General features: G+C 38.9%; 1 protein-coding gene across 2 annotated transcripts in view; it reads right to left on the reverse strand.

Moving 5' to 3' along the window:
- P5CR (pyrroline-5- carboxylate (P5C) reductase) overlaps positions 1-22,605 on the reverse strand; it is a 232,997-nt gene that overhangs the window by 121,544 nt on the left and 88,848 nt on the right. For both annotated transcript variants that reach the window (XM_089411683.1, XM_089411684.1), the window contains exon 5: positions 1,114-1,186. In XM_089411683.1, the coding sequence (XP_089267809.1) occupies positions 1,114-1,186 (73 nt within the window). The remainder of the gene's footprint in view (positions 1-1,113; positions 1,187-22,605) is intronic.

The raw sequence follows: 22,605 nt of genomic DNA on the forward strand, positions 1-22,605 counted from the left end.
GAATCACTCATTCACTCATCAACCTAGCAAAAAAGACGAAGAAGAAGGAAAGTGAAGGAAGAAGGAAGAAGGAAGTCAAAAGTTTTGGGTTGTTTCTCTCTCTATCTCTCTCACACGTGCGAAGGTAAGGCTAGTGTTTTGCAGCTACAAGGTCGAAGTTTTCAAGTTGTAGAAAGAAGGTCAAAATTGGTTGAAGAAATGTCTATTAGATCACCCACTAACCCTAGAAGAGGAAGCAATCCAAGCGAAGGAGAAAGGAAGCATTGGAAGCCCTAATTTCTCTCACATGTGTGGAAGCAGCAACAATTGAAGGGGCCGAAAATTTCAGACCTGCAGTAGAGGCCAAAATTTTGTAGTTGGGGATTCAAGTTGTGTAGCTAGAAGAGATTTGACTTGGATAGAAGAAGCACATCATCAAGAAGGTCTAGCTTGGTCTTGGAGGGGTATTGATCTTAGTCTAGAGGTCTTGGAATTTGTCATTTGAAGAATCTATAAGAAGAGAAGAAATTTGTGGGTTTTCCTCCCAAAAGGAGAGGTTTTGGCCTTGGCTTGCAGCCTACATCTTGTGTAATATTGATTTTCATGTTTTTATAACTGTTTGATGATAAGAACAATGTAATATATCACAAGCAGTTATCAAGTCTAAGAGAAATCACCCTAACTATAGCCCTATTGATTTCTCAACAATGTTAAACTTTTAACATTAATTTTTAAGTTTTCCCTTTATAATTTGTAAAATTTAAATTTGCATGTTTCAATACTAATATATATTGTATTTACTTTAATATATATTGTGATTACTGTAATATATATTCTAATATATTGTATATACTTTAATATTAAAGTACTTAGCAGAACTACCCCAATGGAATAGCTCAAGTAGTTTAATGCTTTCAGCCTCAAGTGGGAAGTCTCAAGGTCAAATCCCTATGAAGGCTGCCCCTGTTGCATGCCTCACTCAACATCCCTACTGGGTGAGACATTGTGATCAACACCAAATGCAAGAAAGTACCCCAAGATTGCCCCGCAAGGCTTTCCTTGGGAAAAAAAATTACAACAGAAACACATCTACAAGAATAAAAAAATTGTCAACAGCTAGAATATATCAATCACCTGCTGCACTTTCACCAACAAGACAAGGTGTGTTTGGCATCACCCTTACTACCCTTGCCTTTCCTGCCCATTCCTGCATGCACAAAAAAATGTTAACCACATACACTGAAGTTTGAACCAATTCATGACAAATAATGAAGTGAGCAGTTCTAGAATTTCAATCATCGAGACACACAAGTATAAAATTCATCTGAACTCAAACAACAGCATTCCTAGCTAATTGTTCTATTATAACAAGTAATACAATTAATAACACTAAAATATCTGACTTGAGGCTTCTTTCCATACAGGAAGCATTTTCTCTATCAAATTTCTATGAAAACTCTGATGAAACTTCTCAGAAATATTTCTCAAAATATTTTCTTGCAGATTTCAAGTATAGGAATACTATTTTTGTAGTGAAGAAAAATAAAAAACAAAAAATAAAATATATATATATATATATATATATATATATATATTCATTTTAAATTAGGCATTGTTAAGCCCCACAAATTGAAACTAAGAATTAAAAATTTCATTACTAAACAATAAAGAAAGAGTTTCTAAAATGAAAATTTGAAAATTCAATGCCTATAAATCTATATGCATGTTATCTAGTCCTTCCTAAAATATCTATTTATAGCTATCTTATTTCTCATTTTCTGGCAGATTCTAGTATAGGAACGCCATATTTGTACTCAAAAAATCTTTTTTTCATTTTAAATTAGGGATTGGTATGCACCATAACTTAGGAACTAGAAATTAGAGACTTTATTACTAAACAATAATGAAAGAGTTTACAAAATGAAACTTTGAAAATTCACACCCATAGATCTGTATACATATTATGTATTCCTACTCAAAAATTTGTTTTTTCATTTTAACTTGGGCAATGGTAGGCACCGTAACTTAGGAACTAGAAATTAGAGACTTTATTACTAAACAATAATGAAAACTTTCACAGCAAGAAAAATTGAAAATTCATGCCCATACATCTATATACAAGCTATGTATTCCTTCCTAAAATCACTGTTTAGAGATTTCTTATTTCACAACTTCCCAGAATTTTGAAAGTGCCATTTTATTTATTCCTTCCTATAACAATGTAACATCTATTTATAGTTATCTCATTTCTCAAAAGATTTTCTGGCAGAATCAAGTATAAAAATGCCATTTTTGTACTGAAAAAAGTGTTTTTTTTATTTTAAATTAGGCATTGGTAAGCGCCATAACTTAGGAATTAGGAATCAAACAGTTTATCACTAAACAATAATGAAAGAGTTTATAAATTAAAAAATTGGAAATTATTGTCCATACATGATTACATCTGTATACAAGCTATATATTCCTTTCTAATACCTCTGTTTATAAATGTAATATTCCTAATTAGCCCCAGCTAATTGGAATATTCGATTTTGCCAAACTTTGCCTTCTATAGTTATTTTGTAAATAAATAAAAAAGTGAGAAAGGGGGACATAACTCACTTTTAGAATAAAAGTCACTTCCTAGTAGCACAATGTTGTGACTTAAAGGGAGAGCCAAGGGGGCCAAAAGGGGGACACAGAAATGGAGCCCACGCAAACACATGGGGGGACTGCGCAGGAGAGGAGGAACACGTGGCAAAAGGGGAATCATACAGGGGAAGGTGAGCATTGGGATTGAGAGAGGCAGAAGCTATAAAAGAGAGAGGAGCCCTCTCATTTTGATCATTCGGTTATGTGCATTTGTGATAGTCGTTTTGGCTTAGAGCACGCTGGCTGTTTAGCTAGTTTGCAGCACTGTTTAGTGCATTGAGTGTCTTCGTTCGGAGATCTCACCCTTAGCCCCGGGGGACTTCGAGTGCCTGCTCGGGCAAGGTATTTTCGTTGGCATTTCAGCAGCAGTATCTTCAGCATTTCAGCAGTGGTTTTATCAGTGTTCAGGAGCATTGCGCAGCACTAGGAGAGGGATGCAATTCTTTTTGGGAGCAGTCTGGATTGAGGGTTTGTGAAGGATTTGAGCCGAGGGATTGAGCAAGAGATCAAATCTTGCATATTGGAGGAGTTTGGCAGAGTTCTGGGCTGAGTTTCAGAGGGTTCTATTCAGTGGCAGCGCAGAGCAGTGAGGAACTGTGCAGAACCCCAAGGGGGTGATTTTCGGGGGTCAGCGATTCCAGGAAAGCTTTCTGGGTTTTTCTAGGTTTCTTGGGTAGAGTCCAATTCCAGAGTTTCAGCTTTTTCTGAGGAGGGGAGCAGTTCCAAATCCTCGTTTGATTTCTAGCAGCAGCAGCAGCGCAGTAGTTTTCCCAACAGCTTGGACGCAGATCAGAGAGGGGCTATTCCTTTGCTATTCTGAGTGTATTTCTTCACTTGCCTTGTGCAAGTCGAGGTGCCATCTTCCTGATCACCTCATGTACTCATTTTATTACTCAGTATAATAAAATGGCTTAGCATTCTCTCTACATTTCTTGTGTATTTGTTTATGGTTTATTTGATATATATAGTATCATTGTTACTTGTATCTCTGTGAGCATTCTCGGCTATTATACCATTTGTGTGTTTCTATTATACTCTTAGACAGAGTCTGGAAAGGGCCAGGTAGCCTCCGGATCTTGTCCTCTTTTTAGAGGCGACATATCTGGTAAATGCCCTCCCAGTCCATCTCTGGTTGGAGTTTGCTTGTGTTTGGGGTATATTCCTGATATGGGATATTACAATAAATATCCTATTTCACAACTTCCCAGAATTTTGAGAGTGCCATCCTGAAACAAAATCAAAAATAAAAATACGTTTGTGTTTTCCTTTATGTATAGGGACTCCACCTGATGTATAAATAATTCTTCTAGATAGATGGATTTAAATCTCATTGTCATGCCTAGATTGATCTGTTGACTCCAAACTTTATGTGTGCACCAATTACTAGTTGCTATTGTCCCCCTGGAACAAAGGCCTCAAAATTGAAACAAGTTTACAACAAGGTTAACTATAAAAATTTATGTTAAATCTCCTAATAACAGTCGACAATTATTTTCTTGCAACAATTATTTGTTTCTAGAAATTTATTTTACTATCAAAATAAATTGTGAATTGTTGAAAAATAAAATCACTGGTATTCTAACTTCTAGAAATTTATATGCAACAAAAATAAAAACAGAGAGATCAATCACACATAACAACAAATAAACACCCAGAACCATTCTCCTTCATCAATTAATCTCAGGAAAATCAGGGTTTCGACCCACAGAGAAATTACAGGGAAATATGCATTAATTGGAACCTGCAACTCATCCCCTCTAGAAGAATTTGGCCCTAAGAATTCTGGCCCACCACTCACCAATAACTTCGCCCTACACCATCCCCTTCGAACAGCCTCTGTGGCCTTAGCAGATCAGCCTCCCTAACAATGTGACCCTGCAATCCCCAACAATTTGGCCTCTTGGAAATGCTCTTGAATCCACCTACATTCTTCCTCCTCTGTGCTATAGTACAGCTAAGCCTCTCGCTCCAGAGAAAATTGCTTTCTCCACTTGCATGTCTTCACCTCTCTCTTAGGGTCACTTTATAAACTTCATCAAGCCCAAACCCCTAACCCTAATCTCCCTTCTAGAAGATCTAGGAGATAAACGGTTGAGATCATTTCTTAGTCACTTAAATATTTTTATTATTTATCCTTAGAAACTGACTTAATAGCCCACAATAATTAATTGAGTTTATTTATTGTACTTTTCCTAAGTTAGACTAACTTAGGAAAGAAGGCATAAAATATTTGCTCTATCAAGCAAGCACCTAAAGAGGCAACTAATCATCTCCTGCATGCTAAGACACCAAGCCTATACAGAAGACTTTCTGAAGCTACCACAAGCTTTAACACTCCCTTCTAGCAAGAAAGGGATTCTCCACTACCCCCAACTTGTCTCTGTACTTCACAAACCTCCCTTTCACTAGAGGCTTAGTGAGAATATCTGCCACGTGCTCCTCTATGGAAATATACTACAATCTCACAACACCTCTTCGGACTATGTCTTTAATGAACTGATATATGAACTTGATATGCTTGGACCGATCATGAAACATGGGATTCTCAAAGACCTTAATGCAACTTTGATTGTCACAGTGAATCACTATTGGCCCCATCTCCAAACCAAATAATCCTACAAGCATCTTTCAAAGTCATACTACCTAACAACTTGCCATATTCGTTTGCATGTACTCTACCTTTGTTGAACTAAGTGCCATTGGCTGTTACTTCCTCTTGTACCACAATATCATGCTTGATCCCAAGATGAAACAACATCCAAATGTGGATTTTCTGTCCATAGCACTCCCAACCCAATCAGAGTTTGTGTACCCATGCAACTTGTTGAAGAATCTAGGGTAGCTAGATTAAAAAATTTCTTACTTTAATAACTGCTTGTGATGTAGTTAAACTTAACTTGATTAGTTTCTTCTTTCACTTGTTACTATTATGTTCTTATCATCAAACAACTACCAAACCATAAAGAACAATGAGACAAGAGGATGCAAAATATAAGCGATCAGCGAGGGCCAAAACCTCTCCTCCTGAGAGAAAAACCTGCTAGAACTCTTCTCTTCTTATAGAACATCAAATGACGAATTCCAAGAACTATGACCCTTAACCGAGACCCCTCCAAGACCAAGTCAAACCTTTCCTCCTTGATGAGCCTTACTTCCAGCAACTTCGACCTTTGCAACTTCTGCAATTTCAACCCGCCAACAGATTCTTCTACAACTTCAACACCAAGTAGATTCTTCTGCAACTTCAACCCCCAGTAGATTCTTCTGCAACTTGGACTCCCAGCAAATTCTTCTGCAACTTCAACCAAGCAGTTTCTTCTATAACTTCAACCCAGCAATTACAAACTTGCCCAGCAACTTTCCAGCACTTCAAATTGCCCAGCAACTTTCCAGCATTTCGTCTTGCCCAGCAACTCGACTGTCCCAGCAACTTTAGAAACCCTAACACAAGAGAGAGACACACACAAAAATTCGATCTTGCTTTTCTTCTTCTTATCCTAGATTTTCATCCTTTTCCATCCTCTTTCTTGAGGAGATCAAACTTGCATGTTGTATGTCCAAATGAGGTTGAGTTCCTTCTTACATATAGGCTTTCCAAGGGTAGGAATTGCTTCCTTGAGGTCGACTTGATCTTTCATGTACTTGCTTGAGGCATCATGACAAGGTCTTGGAGGGTCTTTGACTCTAATTTGACTTAAATAAATTTTTCTTTACAATATGTAACATGCCCAAAAGGATCTTCCATACATGACAATGACTCAATTGACTAGTAGACTCAACAACAAGCCCTAGAAGCACTCAATGGGTGCTTGACCTAAAAATAAATTTTTTATTTTCCTTGAGCATGAAACCCATCCCTCAAGAATAACAATAATAAATTTATTTGTCTCTTTACATTAAATACATAAAATCATGATTACATATGCCATTATGAAGACAGAACCTAGTTACATATTTCAACACTCTCTCTTAACTAGGGAGGTATTCATAATCCATACAAGGTACTTAGACATTTTCAATCTAAAGAACTCTCATAAGAACAGTCGAATTGGTAAGCCAGAGCATTGTCACATACCAAGGCCTTGTCTAACAGCTCTATCTCGATTCTCTCCACAAGATCATAGCACAATGTTGGCTAGATCAATGACTGACAGACACCATCATCATTGTCTCTCAAGGCACATACCCCACCAGGGTGTTTACAGGGTATGTCCTTTTAGGACATTTCCTATCTTGGAATAACACATCCTCAAGGAATTTCCTCTTCGACTACTCTTATCTTGGATGCCCTACCACATCCTGAAAGAGTATCGGAATCAATCTCAGATGCTTACTCAATCCTCCATTCTTTCTTCACAATATGAAGACAAGAATAATGTGTCCATCTCTCCCTCTCAACTAGGGAAGATATACGCATTCCTATAGAAGGAATGTACCCAAGCTCCCTCTTATCTAGGAACTTGTCCAAGATCCCTCTTAACCAGGGACTTGTTACCAATAGCAGCTCTTAGCTCTTTCATGGAGATCATAATACTCTCAGCGGCTTGTGGTGTTCCTCCTTTCGATGTCATGAACTACATCTTCTTCATTATGGAGCCTTCATCTTTCGTAGAGCATCGGCCATCCATCACTTTCCTTCACGAACCACATCTGGCATGTCATCCTTCTCTTTATCGAAATATGATCCTCTAGTCCACATCTGACTTTTCTTCATATAGTTGTTATCTCTTCCAAGTCATGTTTTCTTTCAGGATCTTCCATCCAACCACATGAGTGCTAGTTGTAGATGACAGCTACAACTCTCTTTCGGTAGCCCTATATCAACTCATCCATATGTTGTTCAAAAATAAAAAATGAACATCAAATCAAAGTTACCTTTTGAGATGGCCTTTCATCATTACATTTGCATCTTGCAATATCAACAAACTGCATAAACACATCTCCAAGACTTTTAATGTCAAGTGTCTCCTTCCTTTACAGACCTTATCAGGGTCTGCATACCTTCTCTATGGAGATGTCATATCAAATCCTTCTAGTCATCGAATGTTGATTCCTTATTTTATGTGACCATAGTTGCAACTTTTCCATGAATCCTTCTTCCTTTCCTCACATATTGTAACCCAGGAACTTTTAAACATAGTTCCTTCATCCTATCAACCACCTCATATTCATATGAGGACATATTATGTTGATTTCATCTTATCAATATGTGAACTAGTTCAAGGTGTGTACCTTCATGTATCAAGAACAAATTCTTCTTTTTCCATCACGCTCATAATATAGAGAATTCAACCATGTTTTCTGTAGCTATATGATGACATGACTTAATCTATCAAATACATGCATACATACCTCTTTTATTCTTTTGGTCATCTAGACTTCCTTCATCAGCTTCCTTTCCTTGCATGAAAGTACTTCAATCATGTTGCACTCCTATGTCATCATACCATCATCCTTCCAAACAAAGGATTCCATACTATTGAAAAGAGTAACTAGGTTCGGGTTTCATAATGACATGTAATTTTGATTTTTGTAAATGATGAAAAGAAGAAAATAAAATTATTATTGTAATGCCTTGCTTCATGGGTTTCATGAGCAAGAGGTTTTATTTTAGATGGCTCCCCTTGAGAGCCTTTAGGATTTGTCATGTAAGTCATATAGAGTCAATGTCATGTATGAAGAATGTCTATAAAAGTGTCTAGAAGACCTCCAACGACAAGCACTAGTCATCCTCTTGAAGTTGGCCTCAAAACAGAGTATAAACTCATGTCAGCTCACCTTATGAAAGACATGTTATTCGAAATATAGGTCGGCTTATTTATGGGATAGACTACTATAAATACGTGGCTAGGATCTTCGCATTTCTATAGTCATAAATTCACATATACTTCTGAGATTTTCGGATGGATAGAACAGTAATAAGTTCGGACCTCTAGTACAATCAAAGAGTAGTTCAGATCTTTGTTTTTGGGTGGATAGTTATAGTCGAGAAAATTCGGATGTCATTATAGTCAAGGGAATTTGGATCCCTCTGAATTTGGGTAACCAAGCACAGTGACAAGAAGACTGCAGTGATGCGAAGCATAGTTCGGTGTCATGGTTATGGAGGAGTTGCAATTCAATAACGTATTACAGTAATTTGGTGGAACTTCATTTTAAGGTCTCGGTGCTACCTTAAAGGAAGGATATCAGCATTATCTCAAGGGAAAGAGGTCGATGCCATCACATAAGCAAGATGAAAGCAAGGAGGTCTCACAGAAAGGAGATCTCGATATGAAGATAGTGAGAAGATCTCGGTGGTACAAATGTCTCGATGCTAAGAAAGTCAAAGAGGAAGAGGGGTCAAGAAGAAGAGAAGACAATCAAGAGAATTAGTGTCTTGGTCTTGGAGTGGCTAATAAGTCAAGGGTCTTGGTATTCGTCAATTGGAATCTCTGTAAGAAGAATTTGTGTGGGTTTTCCTCTCAAAGAGTGAGAGGTTTTGGCCTTGGCTGATAGCCTACATTCTATGTCTCTTGTCTATTTTATGTCCATGCATTGGTTACTGTTTGATGAAGAAGAACACTAATAATCTAAGAAGATGATTCTAACTTAAAAAAGAAAAAATATTCACAAGCAATTACTGATGGAAGAGAATTCACCTAATGTTAATGCCCTAGATTTCTCAACATGGTATCAGAGCTAAGGTGATAGTTAATGAAAGGAATCTAATAAAAGAGACACTCAAGGATCAGATTTCAAGAATGGCATCAAAGCAAGTCAAAGGATATCAAAGCGAAAGTTCAAAGATCTACATTGAAGAATCAAACCCTAGATCAAAGAAGAAAGTTTACTTCAAAAGAAGTCTTGGGATCATCAATCAAATATTCAAGGCCAAAGCCTTATTTCTACTCAAGGCGAATAGATCTACAAATCAAGGCAACTAGAAGTCTACACCAGCAAAAGTGTTGGATCCTCTAGTCATCGTCAAAATACCACAAAGACCCTCATCAAGTTGAAGAGATCTACAATGCAAGGTAGCACAAAGCGTAGACATCCAATAAATGCATTTATGATCTGCACTCATTCACCACTGAGAAAGTCGAAGTATCTTGAAGGCTAGAAGGCATTGTCATCATCTTCAAAAGCTATAAGGCAAGTTCCCTCTCATTGAAGCAAGGATCCCCTCCTTATCCTTGAAGAAGATCATTTGAGGAAGCATTAAAACATCCTCACCAATCATCATCAACAAAGGGAGCTAGATCTAAAGGCGTTGTCATCATAAAAGGAGCAATCTCCTTTTATTGAAAAAGGGGCACTAATGCATCTTCTTCAACCACCATCAAAGTGATCAAATTGAAGATTTCATCTTCACTTGTCAAGTAAGTATCTTTCATTCTATAATCTAATATAGTAAAATGATTTCGTTTTGCAAGGAGATCTATAAGCTGGTTGGGTCATCGAACTTCCTTGCATGGAAAAGGAGGATAGACATAGTCCTCGAAGAAAGTGAAGTCATTTCAATGGAAAAGTCTCCAAACCATCTGAAGGTCAAGCATTATCTAAATACATGGAAAGGGATCAAAGGGCTCAAGGGATTCTTATGAAATCAGTCAAAGGTCCCCTCATCCCTATATAGTAGGATTGGAGACATCAAAGAGATATATGATAAGTTGGTAGAACTATTCTCTGAAGATGAGATAAGAAAGGTCATATCACTTAGATCTGATCTACACAAATTGAAGGTATCAAAGGATGAAGGGATATCTTCATAAGATCTCAACTGCAAATATCTAGGAGAGATGATAAGGAGATAATCCTCATTATTCTAAATGCACTAACTGATGAACAAGGTAACAAATGTCTATGAGGATAAGAAGGCTATCCCATTCAACAACTTGTGGTTTCTATGCAAGATAGAAGAAGACAGGTTGAGGGCAAAAAGTATTCAGACATTTGTCGAAAGGAAAGAAGAACATAGCTAAGATTCAATGCTATGGGCATTATAGGAAAGATTGTCCTAAGTACAAAAGGGCAATAACAAGGAAGATAGAGAAGAAGTCCATTTCACTGAAGAAGTGGAGGAAGTTGAAAGAGGAAAAGCATTAGAAGCAAGAGCTTGTGACATCACCATAGGGAAACATGAAGGACAGATGGAACAAAATCTATGGCAGTCAAATATGAAGGATATAGCTCTTGGGAACCTCATTGGAAACTTAAGGAAAGGAAGAAGTCATCCAGGACAAGGCTCATCATACATCAAAAGTTAACATCTGCTAGATAAGGATATGCAAGATCCTCAAGACTTACTGATGGAATCTTCATCGGAGGGTTCACCGATCTAGAATTCATGGGATGATGGTATGATGACATAAGAGATGGAGAAAATCAAGGGATTGAAGATATTTTCAATCAAGGAAGTTGTTGAAAGAAGCCTAGATCACCTAAAGGTAAATGAGGTATGTATGTTTTGTTAATCTAGGTTGTCATTGATGTCAATATGGAAATATTCTGGGTAGTAAACAATGATGTGAAGCCAAGTAGAGCAGATCCATGAAGCAACAGGAGTATGTCAATATGGCAATATTCTAGGATACTAAATGATGATATGAAGCCAAGGAGAAGCAGAGCAGATCCGTGAAGAAACAGGAGCAAGAAGCCAAGGAGCAAAGCCATGAGGAGAAGCCAAAGGAAAGCCAAGCTAGCCAAGCCATGAGTATTGCAGAGTATCAAAGGAGTTAACAGAGGAGCCATATCAGACCAGAGAAGAGCGGAAAGTCAAGGGAGCTGAGATGATTAGGTTTTGAGTGAGAAGCAAGAGGTTGAGTGTTAGAGGGGGTTTGAGACAAAGGTCAATTTATTGCTATAATTGAGCCGAGAGGGCAAGACTCTGTAACAGATGTTAAATTAATGAATTTGATTCAAGTGTGTATCATTATCGTGCCTGGTGTGGACTCTCGTTACTCTGTGTATCCGCGTTCAACAGTTAACCGGGTATTTCTTTGTATTCCCACTGAAAAACATAAATCTCAGTGCTTAACGCTTTTATTCACAAATCATGATTATCTTGTGTTAAGTGTTAATCTCGTGGTTAAACGATTAAGCGCTTTATTTAAGTGATTGATTAATGCACGTGGTTATATTCCAAAAAGCGGGTTTGTAATAGTGGCAGTGGTTATCGGGTGGATGCTAGGCAGTAAGTGGTATTTAGAGGAGCTCCCCCGATTCCATTAACTGAGCGACATGTAGCACTCGGGTGGAGAGAGAAAACCACCTTTTTCGGGTGGTTATTTCCCTTGCAAGTGGCTCACCCGAAATGCATGTAGGCCGTTGGATCTAAAGCAGGTTGATTGACGGCGAAGGATCAACGGACGGTTTTGGGTTGATCAGGTTAAGTCGGGACCCTTAGATCTGTAGAGAAGAGATCTACAGAATAGCAAACTTCAGATGGATTGTGTTGATCGGACCGAGTGTTGATCGTCGGATCTAATACAGAAGAAATCGACAGTGCAGAACAAGGACCACTATTATAACACGCCCTAATGTTATATCGCGTCCGCTGTGTCGGAAAGTATGTATCGCAAGTTATAAAGGGATGGCACACTATAAATTGTGATTGCGATATATACATATGGACCCGACGGGTATATTAACTACTGCTTAATATCATATCGCATCCGCTCCGTCGGCAGAAGGGAATTGGCCATGTTATGTGCAAACCTCCGATTGTGATAGAGTTGTATATAATATTGCATCCAGTAGGAGCAATCGGCCATCGACGATGGTATAGGCACGACTTATAAAAGACCTCCAAAAAGTTGTGATTGCGATTGGATAGTGACGTGGCATGTGGGACCTCTCTGTTGGTACAGCCTCTCCAATGAAATCCTCCGTAAATAATGATTGAGTCTATTGTATAAATATTAAAGAAAAAAGGGCCTCTCTGATATTTTTTAATATGCAACATTTCTTTGTAATTCGGCCTCTCTTCTGAATTTACGTGTCCTGTGAGTATTGGAACACTCGAATAGACAGAGGAAGCCATGGACCGAGAAGCCAAAGAATCAAGCGAGCATAGATGTACGAGCGAGCGTAGAGGAAGCTAAAGCGACCGAAGGAGGGAAGCCAAAAGGTCGAGCGAGCGTTGAGGAAGCCGAAGGTCGAGCGATCATTGAGGAAGCCGAAGCTTAAGCAAACAAGGAGGAAGCCAAAGGTCAGCATATCAGGCTTATATAGCAAAGAAAAAAAAAAGTGGTTGTGGTTGGCGAACTAGAAGAAAGGAGCAAGCCGTAGGTCCAGCAGGACAAAAAAGGGCCAAAGGTCCAACAGGACAAGAGGAAGTCGAAGGTCCAGCAGGACAGGAGGAAGCCGACGGACGAGCAACTCTGTTGATCGGGCTAACTTGTGAAAGGCTCAAACCAGCGATGAATTAATCAGGTACATAACACAACCTGAAGAACAATTTTGTGAAAAGATAAATAAAGTTTCATTTGATATCGCTTGAAGGGAACAATAGCCAGCACCAGTATTGAAGCATATGTGAATGTATTTCTGGGAAGTAAGAGATTGCAATAGCAAGAACAATGCACAGTAGTCACGCTAGAAGTATTCACCGTGACAGTGCTTGAAACAGAGAGTTGGTTCTTGTGTAGAGCTTAGTGCAGCTAATAGTAGACTCACTAAAGTTGTGTGGAGACATTATCACAGATCATGATGGCTATTTGATATCATCATGAGATAACTTTTGCAAACTCTGTGTGGACAGTATGAAGAGTTGTAAAGACTTCTTCATATGAAGACTGGTTGCCATTGATGTTGTAGCATGGAGACTATAGTGAAGCTGTAAACAGAAAAAATTCAGTAAAGAAGAGTTTTGGGAGCAGAACATTACTATCAAACATGCCTTGACAAGATTGGGTCGGAGCCCTTGGGGTTGGTGCCTCAGAAGTTGGAAGGATTGGTGTCCTTGGAGTTGGTGCTCCTATATCCAAGGTTGGTGCCTTGACAGCAGAGGGTTGGAGCCCTTGAGGTTGGTGCCTCAGAACTAAAAGGATTGGTGTCCTGAGAGTTGGTGCTCCTAAATCCAAGCTTGGTGCCTTGACAAAACAGAGTTGGTGCTCTGGAGTTTAGAGCCTCACAAAAGTCCACGTTGGTGCTTGGCAACAAATTGGAACCATATATATATATATATATATATATATATATATATATATTGTATCTATTTTATTGCAAAGATTATATTAATAAAAGCATTTATTCTTGTTGTTCATCTTGTGTTCTGAATATAAATGTTTTAACTGGTAAAATAACAGTTGAAAAGAAATATTGATTCACCCCCCCCCCCTTCTCAGTATTTCCAACAATTGGTATCAGAGCCAGTACCTTCATTCAAAGCCTAACAGCTTGAAGGTTGATCTTTAGAACACAAATGGCAAAGTCAAGGAAGAAAGTCTCCAATCCTCCTAAGGATGTGTCTCCCTCTACCACTAAAATAGAAGACAATCAATTTGAGGAGGCTCCATGGTTCAATGGGAACTTTAATATATGGGAAGCAAGAATGAGGAATTTCTTAAAGACTCAAGGCATTGAAATCTGGAAATCAGTAATTGTTGATAGCATGATGGATGGAGAATCCAAGGAGTACAATGAAAAAGCAATGAAGGCAATCTTGAATGGGCTACCTGATTCTATAAAGAACAATGTAGGAAAATATTCATCAGCAAAGGGTATATGGGACAAACTTCATGACCTTTACTCAAAAGGAGCATTGACCATGACCATCGGTCAAGAAGATGATGGAAATCAAGAAGGAAATCCAGAACCCATCATAGAAGCTGAAAATGAGAATGATGACATCAAGGCTAAAGCAGACCTAGAAGATGAAGAGAATGAAAAAGATTTTGTAGAAGATCTCCTCGCTCAACTTACAGCTGCCATGGAAGAGATTATCAATTTGAAAAAGGAAAACAAGGAACTTAAGAAGAAAGCACTAGCTGGTGACCAAGACCAAACAAGGAAGAAAGTTGACCTTGTCCAGCTTCAAATACAGGAAAGGGATGAAGAGCTTGTCAAGCTTAAGAAGGAATTTCATCAAAACAAAAGAAAGCATCATGAAGAAGTCATATCCATGACAGATCAATTGGATAAAGCAAAGAAACGGGAAGATGCCTTGTCAAGTCAACTTGAACAAAGGCACAAGAGCTTGAACAAACTTGAAGAAGAGATTGGTCAGTACAAGGTAGAGGCCTCCTCTCTCAAATCTCAACTACAAGAAGCAAGAAAGTTAGCACAAGGAGCTGAGAAGACAATGGAAGCATTAGCAATCATAGAAGAACAGGTCGATGAAGCAGAAAAGGAGAGAAACACCATGATATGTCAACTAAAAGCAAAGGATGAAGAAATCTTCAAATTAAAATCTAACATCAAACTTCTCAAGGCCGAAACATGTAAAGCTACAAGGATCAAGGAAGAAATGGAGAGCAGTCTAGCAAAGGAAAATGAAGTCAGATATCATCTCCCTTAAAATAGAAGCAAATGAAGCTGCTCATATCAAGGAAGAAACTGAGAAACAACTTGCTAAGAAGAATAATGAGTGTGAAAGATTGGAAGAAGAGATTGTCTTCCTCAGGAAAAAGGTTGAAGGGATGAACAAAACCTTGAAGAGCTCTCAAGCCTTGGATGACATGCTTAGCCATCAAAGATGTCCATTTGATAAATCAGGTCTCGGGTATGTAGGTGAATCCTCAAACAAGAATGATAATGCTTCAAACAAAAGGGATGTGAAGAAGCCAGAAAGAAATGGTGATGCTCCTAGTTCCAGCAAAGGCAAGGAGAAAAATCAAGGCAACAATGGAAGAAATCCTGCGCCAAGAATAAATGTAGATAATGTCAAGGACGCTAGAAGCAATGGTTATCATCAAAGGATCTCAAGACAAAAAGACTTCAGAAGTACATCAAGGAAATCTCCATCTCCTAGGTACCAAAGTTTATTTCTTGGTTATTGTTATTCTTGTACAAACTTTGGTCACATGGCAAAAGATTGTAAAGCATATCATAAAGATAGATGTTATGGTTCCCAACCATATCATAAAGATAGATATTATGGTCCCCAACAATCTCCAAGGAACAATTTTGCAGGAAGAAATCATGAATTCTTATTCATGAACAATGTAGAATGCTTCAAGTGTCATAACATTGGTCATATGGCACGTGATTGTAACTTAACTTGGGCTCTTACACAAGCTAGAACCATGCAAAAGAAGAAAGTTACACAAGTATGGAGAAGGAAGCAAATACAATCCGAAAGTCCCTTGAACTCTCCAGCCAACAACACATGTTGTTGACCTAACGTTCGACAATCTTAGCATTTGATGGGAAGACTCTGCCAAAAGAGATGATGCATACAGTCAGGGGGAGCCTGTGATTCTTGATCATTATTGCAGAAGCTATTCGTGAAATGGTCCTTATAAAATCCTTGTTGATCTATATTAACAATCATTCTTTGATAAAGATCATTTCTCAGGAGTACTCCATTGAAGAACATGATCTTGTAACCATTCTTTGGACTGTTGTTGAAGATGTTTTCCACTTGATCACTAAGTAGAAATTGGAGCAACAGAGAAGGTCATCTAATACTAGAGAAATAGGGCATATAACTATGTTGCTGTTACTACAGAAGTTTATGTCTCGACTCAGGGTTTCAATGTGAGAACAGGTAAATTATGGACACAAATAGAGGCAACCTTCAAACAAACAGATACATCTGGGAATGAAGCTTGAAGTAAGAGCAGCTGGCAGCATAAAACAAAACTGAAGCATTGCAAAAAGATGCAAATCAGCAAAAAGAATTTGAAAGTCAGTCACAGTTTGGATATCAAAATCTGCTAGTGGAGATAACTTGCAGAGACTTTTACAAGAACTCAAGGAAAAGATGGCTCATTAAAAGACTATAGAAAGGAGAATGTTGTGAGAAGCACAGAGATACAAAGGAACTTGGATTTGAAGAAAGATAGCAATTTCAGTGGCAATTTTTCTCTTGATCGGACTATGAAGGCCCCTTATATCTGACTGTGGAGACAACAAAATATGGATTGAAGCATAAAAACTTGGACTTGAACATTTGGTGTGTGGCTATTTGCAATCTGTATAGAAGCATTGAAGTGAAGAATCTCTAAGCATTGTTGAAGCCATGACAAAGTAGCTTTGAGACATGAAGAGGGGATAATGTGCTAGTTGCAGCAATCCTTCTATCTTGAGTAAAAAGAAGAGCACTATGACAGGGGGAGTAACAGACCCATGAAGATCTACTATTCATGAAAAAGAATAGCAGTTCGACGGGGGGAGTACTTGTGCACTCCTTCGCCATTGATGTCAAAGGGGGAGAGAAGAAGAATATTGCCATCAATAACAAAGGGGCAGATTGTTAATCTAGGTTGTCATTGATGTCAATATGGCAATATTCTAGAGAGTAAACAATGATGTGAAGCCAAGTAGAGCAGATCCATGAAGCAACAGGAGTATGTCAATACGGCAATATTCTAGGATACTAAATGATGATATGAAGCCAAGGAGAAGCAGAGCAGATCCGTGAAGAAACAGGAGCGAGAAGCCAAGGAGCAAAGCCATGAGAAGCCAAAGGAAAGCCAAGCCAGCCAAGCCATGAGTATTGCAGAGTATCAAAGGAGTTAACAGAGGAGCCATATTAGACCAGAGAAGAGCGGAAAGTTAAGGGCGCTGAGATGAATAGGTTTTGAGTGAGAAGCGAGAGGTTGAGTGTTAGAGGGGGTTTGAGACAAAGGTCAATTTATTGTTGTAATTGAGTCGAGAGGGCAAGACTCTGTAACAGATGTTAAATTAATGAATTTGATTCAAGTGTGTATCATTATCGTGCCTGGTGTGGACTCTCGTTACTCTGTGTATCCGCGTTCAACAGTTAACCGGGTATTTCTTTGTATTCCCACTGAAAAACATAAATCTCAGTGCTTAACGCTTTTATTCACAAATCATGATTATCTTGTGTTAAGTGTTAATCTTGTGGTTAAATGATTAAGCGCTTTATTTAAGTGATTGATTAATGCACGTGGTTATATTCCAAAAAGCGGGTTTGTAATAGTGGCAGTGGTTATCGGGTGGACGCTAGGCAGTAAGTGGTATTTAGAGGAGCTCCCCCAATTCCATTAACCAAGCGACACGTAGCACTCGGGTGGAGAGAAAAAACCACCTTTTTCGGGTGGTTATTTCCCTTGCAAGTGGCTCACCCGAAATGCATGTAGGTCGTTGGATCTAGCACGGGTTGATCGACGGCGAAGGATCAACGGACAGTTTTGGGTTGATCAAGTTAAGTCGGGATCGTTAGATCCGGAGAGAAGAGATCTACAGCGCAGCAAGCTTCCAATGGGTTGTGTTGATCAGACCGAGTGTTGATCGTCGGATCTAATACAGAAGAAATTGACGGTGCGGAACGAGGACCACTATTATAACACGCCCTAATGTTATATCGCGTTCGTTGTGTCGGAAGGTATGTATCGCAAGTTAAGAAGGGATGGCACACTATAAATTGCGATTGCGATATATACATATGGACCCGACGAGTATATTAACTATTGCTTAATATCATATCGCATCCGCTCCGTTAGCAGAAGGGAATTGGCCATGTTATGTGCAAACCTCTGATTGCGATAGAGTTCTATATAATATTGCATCCAGTAGGAGCAATCGGCCATCAGCGATGATATAGACACGACTTATAAAAGACCTCCAGAAAGTTGCGATTGCGATTGGATAGTGACATGGCATGTCGAACCTCTCTGTTGGTACAACCTCTCCAATGAAATCCTCCGTCAATAATGATTGAGTCTATTGTATAAATATTAAAGAAAAAAGGACCTCTCTGATATTTTTTAATATGCAACATTTCTTTGTAATTCGGCCTCTCTTCTGAATTTACGTGTCCTGTGAGTATTGGAACACTCGAATAGACAGAGGAAGCCATGGACCAGGAATCTGAAGAATCAAGCGAGCGTAGATGGACGAGCGAGCACAGAGGAAGCTAAAGCGACCAGAGGAGGGAAGCCAAAAGGTCGAGCGAGCGTTGAGGAAGTCGAAGGTCAAGCGAGCGTTGAGGAAGCCGAAGCTCAAGCGAGCAAGGAGGAAGCCAAAGGTCAGCATATCAGGCTTATATAACAGAGAAAAAAAAAAGTGGTTGTGGTTGGCAAACTAGAAGAAAGGAGCAAGTCGTAGGTCCAGCAAGACAGAAAAGGGTCGAAGGTCCAGCAGGACAGGAGGAAGCCGAAGGTCCAGCAGGACAGGAGGAAGCCGACGGACGAGCAACTCTGTTGATCAGGCTAACCTGTGAAAGGCTCAAACTAGCGATGAATTAATCAGGTACATAACACAACCTGAAGAACAATTTTGTGAAAAGATAAATAAAGTTTCATTTGATATCGCTTGAAGGGAACAGTAGCCAACACCAGTATTGAAGCATATGTGAATGTATTTCTGGGAAGTAAGAGATTGCAATAGCAAGAACAGTGCGCAGTAGTCACACTGGAAGCATTCACCGTGACAGTGAGAACAGAGGCTTGAAACAGAGAGTTGGTTCTTGTGCAGAGCTTAGTGCAGCTAATAGTAGACTCACTAAAGTTGTGTGGAGACACTATCAGAGATCATGATGGCTATTTGATATCATCATGAGATAACTTTTGCAGACTCTGTGTGGACAGTATGAAGAGTTGTAAAGACTTCTTCATATGAAGACTGGTTGCCATTGATGTTGTAGCATGGAGACTACAGTGAAGCTGTAAACAGACAGAATTCAGTAAAGAAGAGTTTTGGGAGCAGAACATTACTATCAAACATGCCTTGACAAGATTGGGTTGGAGCCCTTGGGGTTGGTGCCTCAGAAGTTGGAAGGATTGGTGTCCTTGGAATTGGTGCTCCTATATCCAAGGTTGGTGCATTGATAGCAGAGGGTTGGAGCGCTTGAGGTTGGTGCCTCAGAATTGGAAGGATTGGTGTCCCGGGAGTTGGTGCTCCTAAGTCCAAGGTTGGTGGCTTGACAAAACAAAGTCGGTGCTCTGGAGGTTGGAGCCTCACAAAAGTCCAAGTTGGTGCTTGGCAACAGATTGGAACTATATATATATTGTATCTATTTTATTGCAAAGATTATATTAATAAAAGCATTTATTCTTGTTGTTAATCTTGTGTTCTGAATATAAATGTTTTAACTGGTAAAATAACAGTTGAAAAGAAATACTGATTCACCCCCCCCCTCAGTATTTCCAACATGTTTGTATTCAATATTATAAAGTCATGTTATATGGTTGCAGGTAAAATGGATCATTGCTCTATCCTGAGAAGCATGACCAAAGGAAAGGAATCTCCTCCTATGAAAGGATTCTGGAAGGCATGAGTCACACTAGATGAAATCAACATAATATGTCCTCATATGAAGTATGAGGTTGTTGACTACCATTGAGAAACTCTGATTGGAAGCTCCTGGGAATGAAATTAATTGTGTGAAGAAAGGAAGGAAGAGATCATGAGACATGCAACCATGGTAGAAGCAACCAACATCCAGAAGACCAAGAAGATTTGACTTGGAAATCTCTCGGAAAGGTATGAAGACTCTGATGGAAGTCTGGAAAAGATGGAGACCCTTGACAATGGATATGTTTCAGAAATATGTCAACATGTATGCAGGATGCTGATGCACACTGGAAGATTTCATGATGAAAGACCATCACAAAGTTAATTTTGATCTAAGTGTTCATTTCTTATTTTTGAACAAATATCTGGACGGGTTTATGCAGGTCTGCCAAGGGAAGTAGCATGACATGAAGCAAGGCCAGATAAAGACTAATGGATCACTTTTTGATGAAAGGAATAATGACATGACTGAACCATGGGTGAAAGTGATGGATGGTCTGTGCCCTATGAAGAAGCCACAAAAGATGACGACTCCTTGACAAAGAAATCCATGACATCGAACGAAGGAGCTCTTCAAGCAACTAGTTGAGGAGTTGTTGTAGGTCCCTAATTAAGAGGGAGACTGAAATTCCTAAGCCAAGAGGGAGCTTAGGTACATTCTTTTCATAGGAATGAGTACATTCCGTTATTAGAATTGATTTGTCCTCCCTAATTGAGAGGGAGTGATAGACGCATCATTCTGGTCTTCACTTGGGAAGACAGAATGAACGGGTTGGGTAAACATCTGGCATCCGATGCGCTTTGAGGATGAGATAGGGCATCCAAGATAAGAGTAGTCGTATAGGACCGATATTCTTTGAGGACTGGCTACCCAAGATAAGAATAGTCCAATGGAAGGTCATACTCGTTGAACACCCGGGTGGATTAAGTACCTTGAGAGACAATGATTATGGTGTCTATAAATCATTGGTCTCGCCAGCAATGTGATCTGATCATGTGGATAGAGTTGTTAGTCAAGGCCTTGCTATGTAACAATGTTGGTTAAATATGATGCTAGACAGATGAGTTACCAATCCGATTCTTCTTATGAGAAATTCTTCAAATTGAGAATGACCAAGTACCATTATGAATACCTCCCTAGTTAAGAGGGAGTGTTGAAAAGTGTAACTATATTCAGTCTTCATAATGATATGTAATTGTGATTTTTGTAAATGATGAAAAGAAGAAAATAAAATTATTATTGTAATGCCTTGCTTCATGGGTTTCATGAGCAAGAGGTTTTATTTTAGATGGCTCCCATTGAGAGCCTTTAGGATTTGTCATGTGATTCATATAGAGTTAATGTCATGTATGAAGAATGTCTATAAAAGTATTTAGAAGCCCTCCAATGACAAGCACTAGTCATCCTCTTGAAGTCTGCCTCAAAACAGAGAGTATAAACTCATGTCGGCTCACCTTATGAAAGACACACCTATTCGAAATATAGGTCGACTTATGTATGGGACAAACTACTATAAATGTGTGGCTAGGATCTTCACATTTCTATAGTCGGAAATTTGCATATACCTCTGAGATTTTCGGATGGATAGAACAATAATAAGTTCGAACCTCTAGTACAGTGAATAAGTAGTTCGGATCTCTGCTTTTGGGTGGATAGTTACAGTCAAGAAAATTTGGATGTCATTACAGTCAAGGGAATTCGGATCCCTTTGAATTCGGGTAACCAAGCACAGTGACAAGAAGACTGCAATGATGCGAAGTACAATTCGGTGTCATGGTTATGGAGGAGCTGCAATTCAGTAACATATTACAGTGATTCGGTGGAACCTCAGTTTAAGGTCTCGGTGCTACCTTAAAGGAAGGATATCAGTACTATCTCAAGGGAAAGAGGTCGATGCCATCACAGAAGTAAGATGACAGCAAGGAGGTCTCACAGAAAGGAGATCTTGATATGAAGACAGTGAGAAGATCTCAGTGGTGACAAATGTCTCGATGCTAAGAAGGTCAAAGAGGAAGAGGAGTCAAGAAGAAGAGAAGACAGACGAGAGAATTAGTGTCTTAGTCTTGGAGTGGCTAATAGATCAAGGGTCTTGGCGTTGGTATTTGTCAATTGGAATCTCTATAAGAAGAATTTGTGCAGGTTTTCCTCTCAAAGAGTGAGAGTTTTTGGCCCTGGTTGATAGCCTACATTCTGTGTCTCTTGTCTATTTTATCTTCATGCATTGGTTACTGTTTGATGAATACGAACACTAATAATCTAAGAAGAAGATTCTAACTTAAAGAAGCAAAAAGTATTCCCAAGCAGTTACTGATGGAAGAGAATTCACCTAATGCTAATGCCCTAGGTGCAACGTAGACCATCAGTGAGACATTTGCTTCTTCCAAGTAGAGGTGTACCTTCTAGTGAAGATTCCAATGGAGGATCTTGATCATCTTCTTCCTGCAAATGCTCCTTCCTAATAATGATGATGTATGATGATTCTTTCTATCATGCTAGATGACTTTCTTCATATATGCTACTTATGTTTTCAATGAGGTTATGTTTTCTATGATGACTGCTACATCCATGTATACTTCTACTTCAGTTAT

This window comes from Pinus tabuliformis, chromosome 3_1 (assembly GCF_031772625.1).
Source record: "Pinus tabuliformis cultivar Carrire ecotype Pingquan chromosome 3_1, CPIR1, whole genome shotgun sequence".
Lineage (NCBI taxonomy): Eukaryota > Viridiplantae > Streptophyta > Pinopsida > Pinales > Pinaceae > Pinus > Pinus tabuliformis.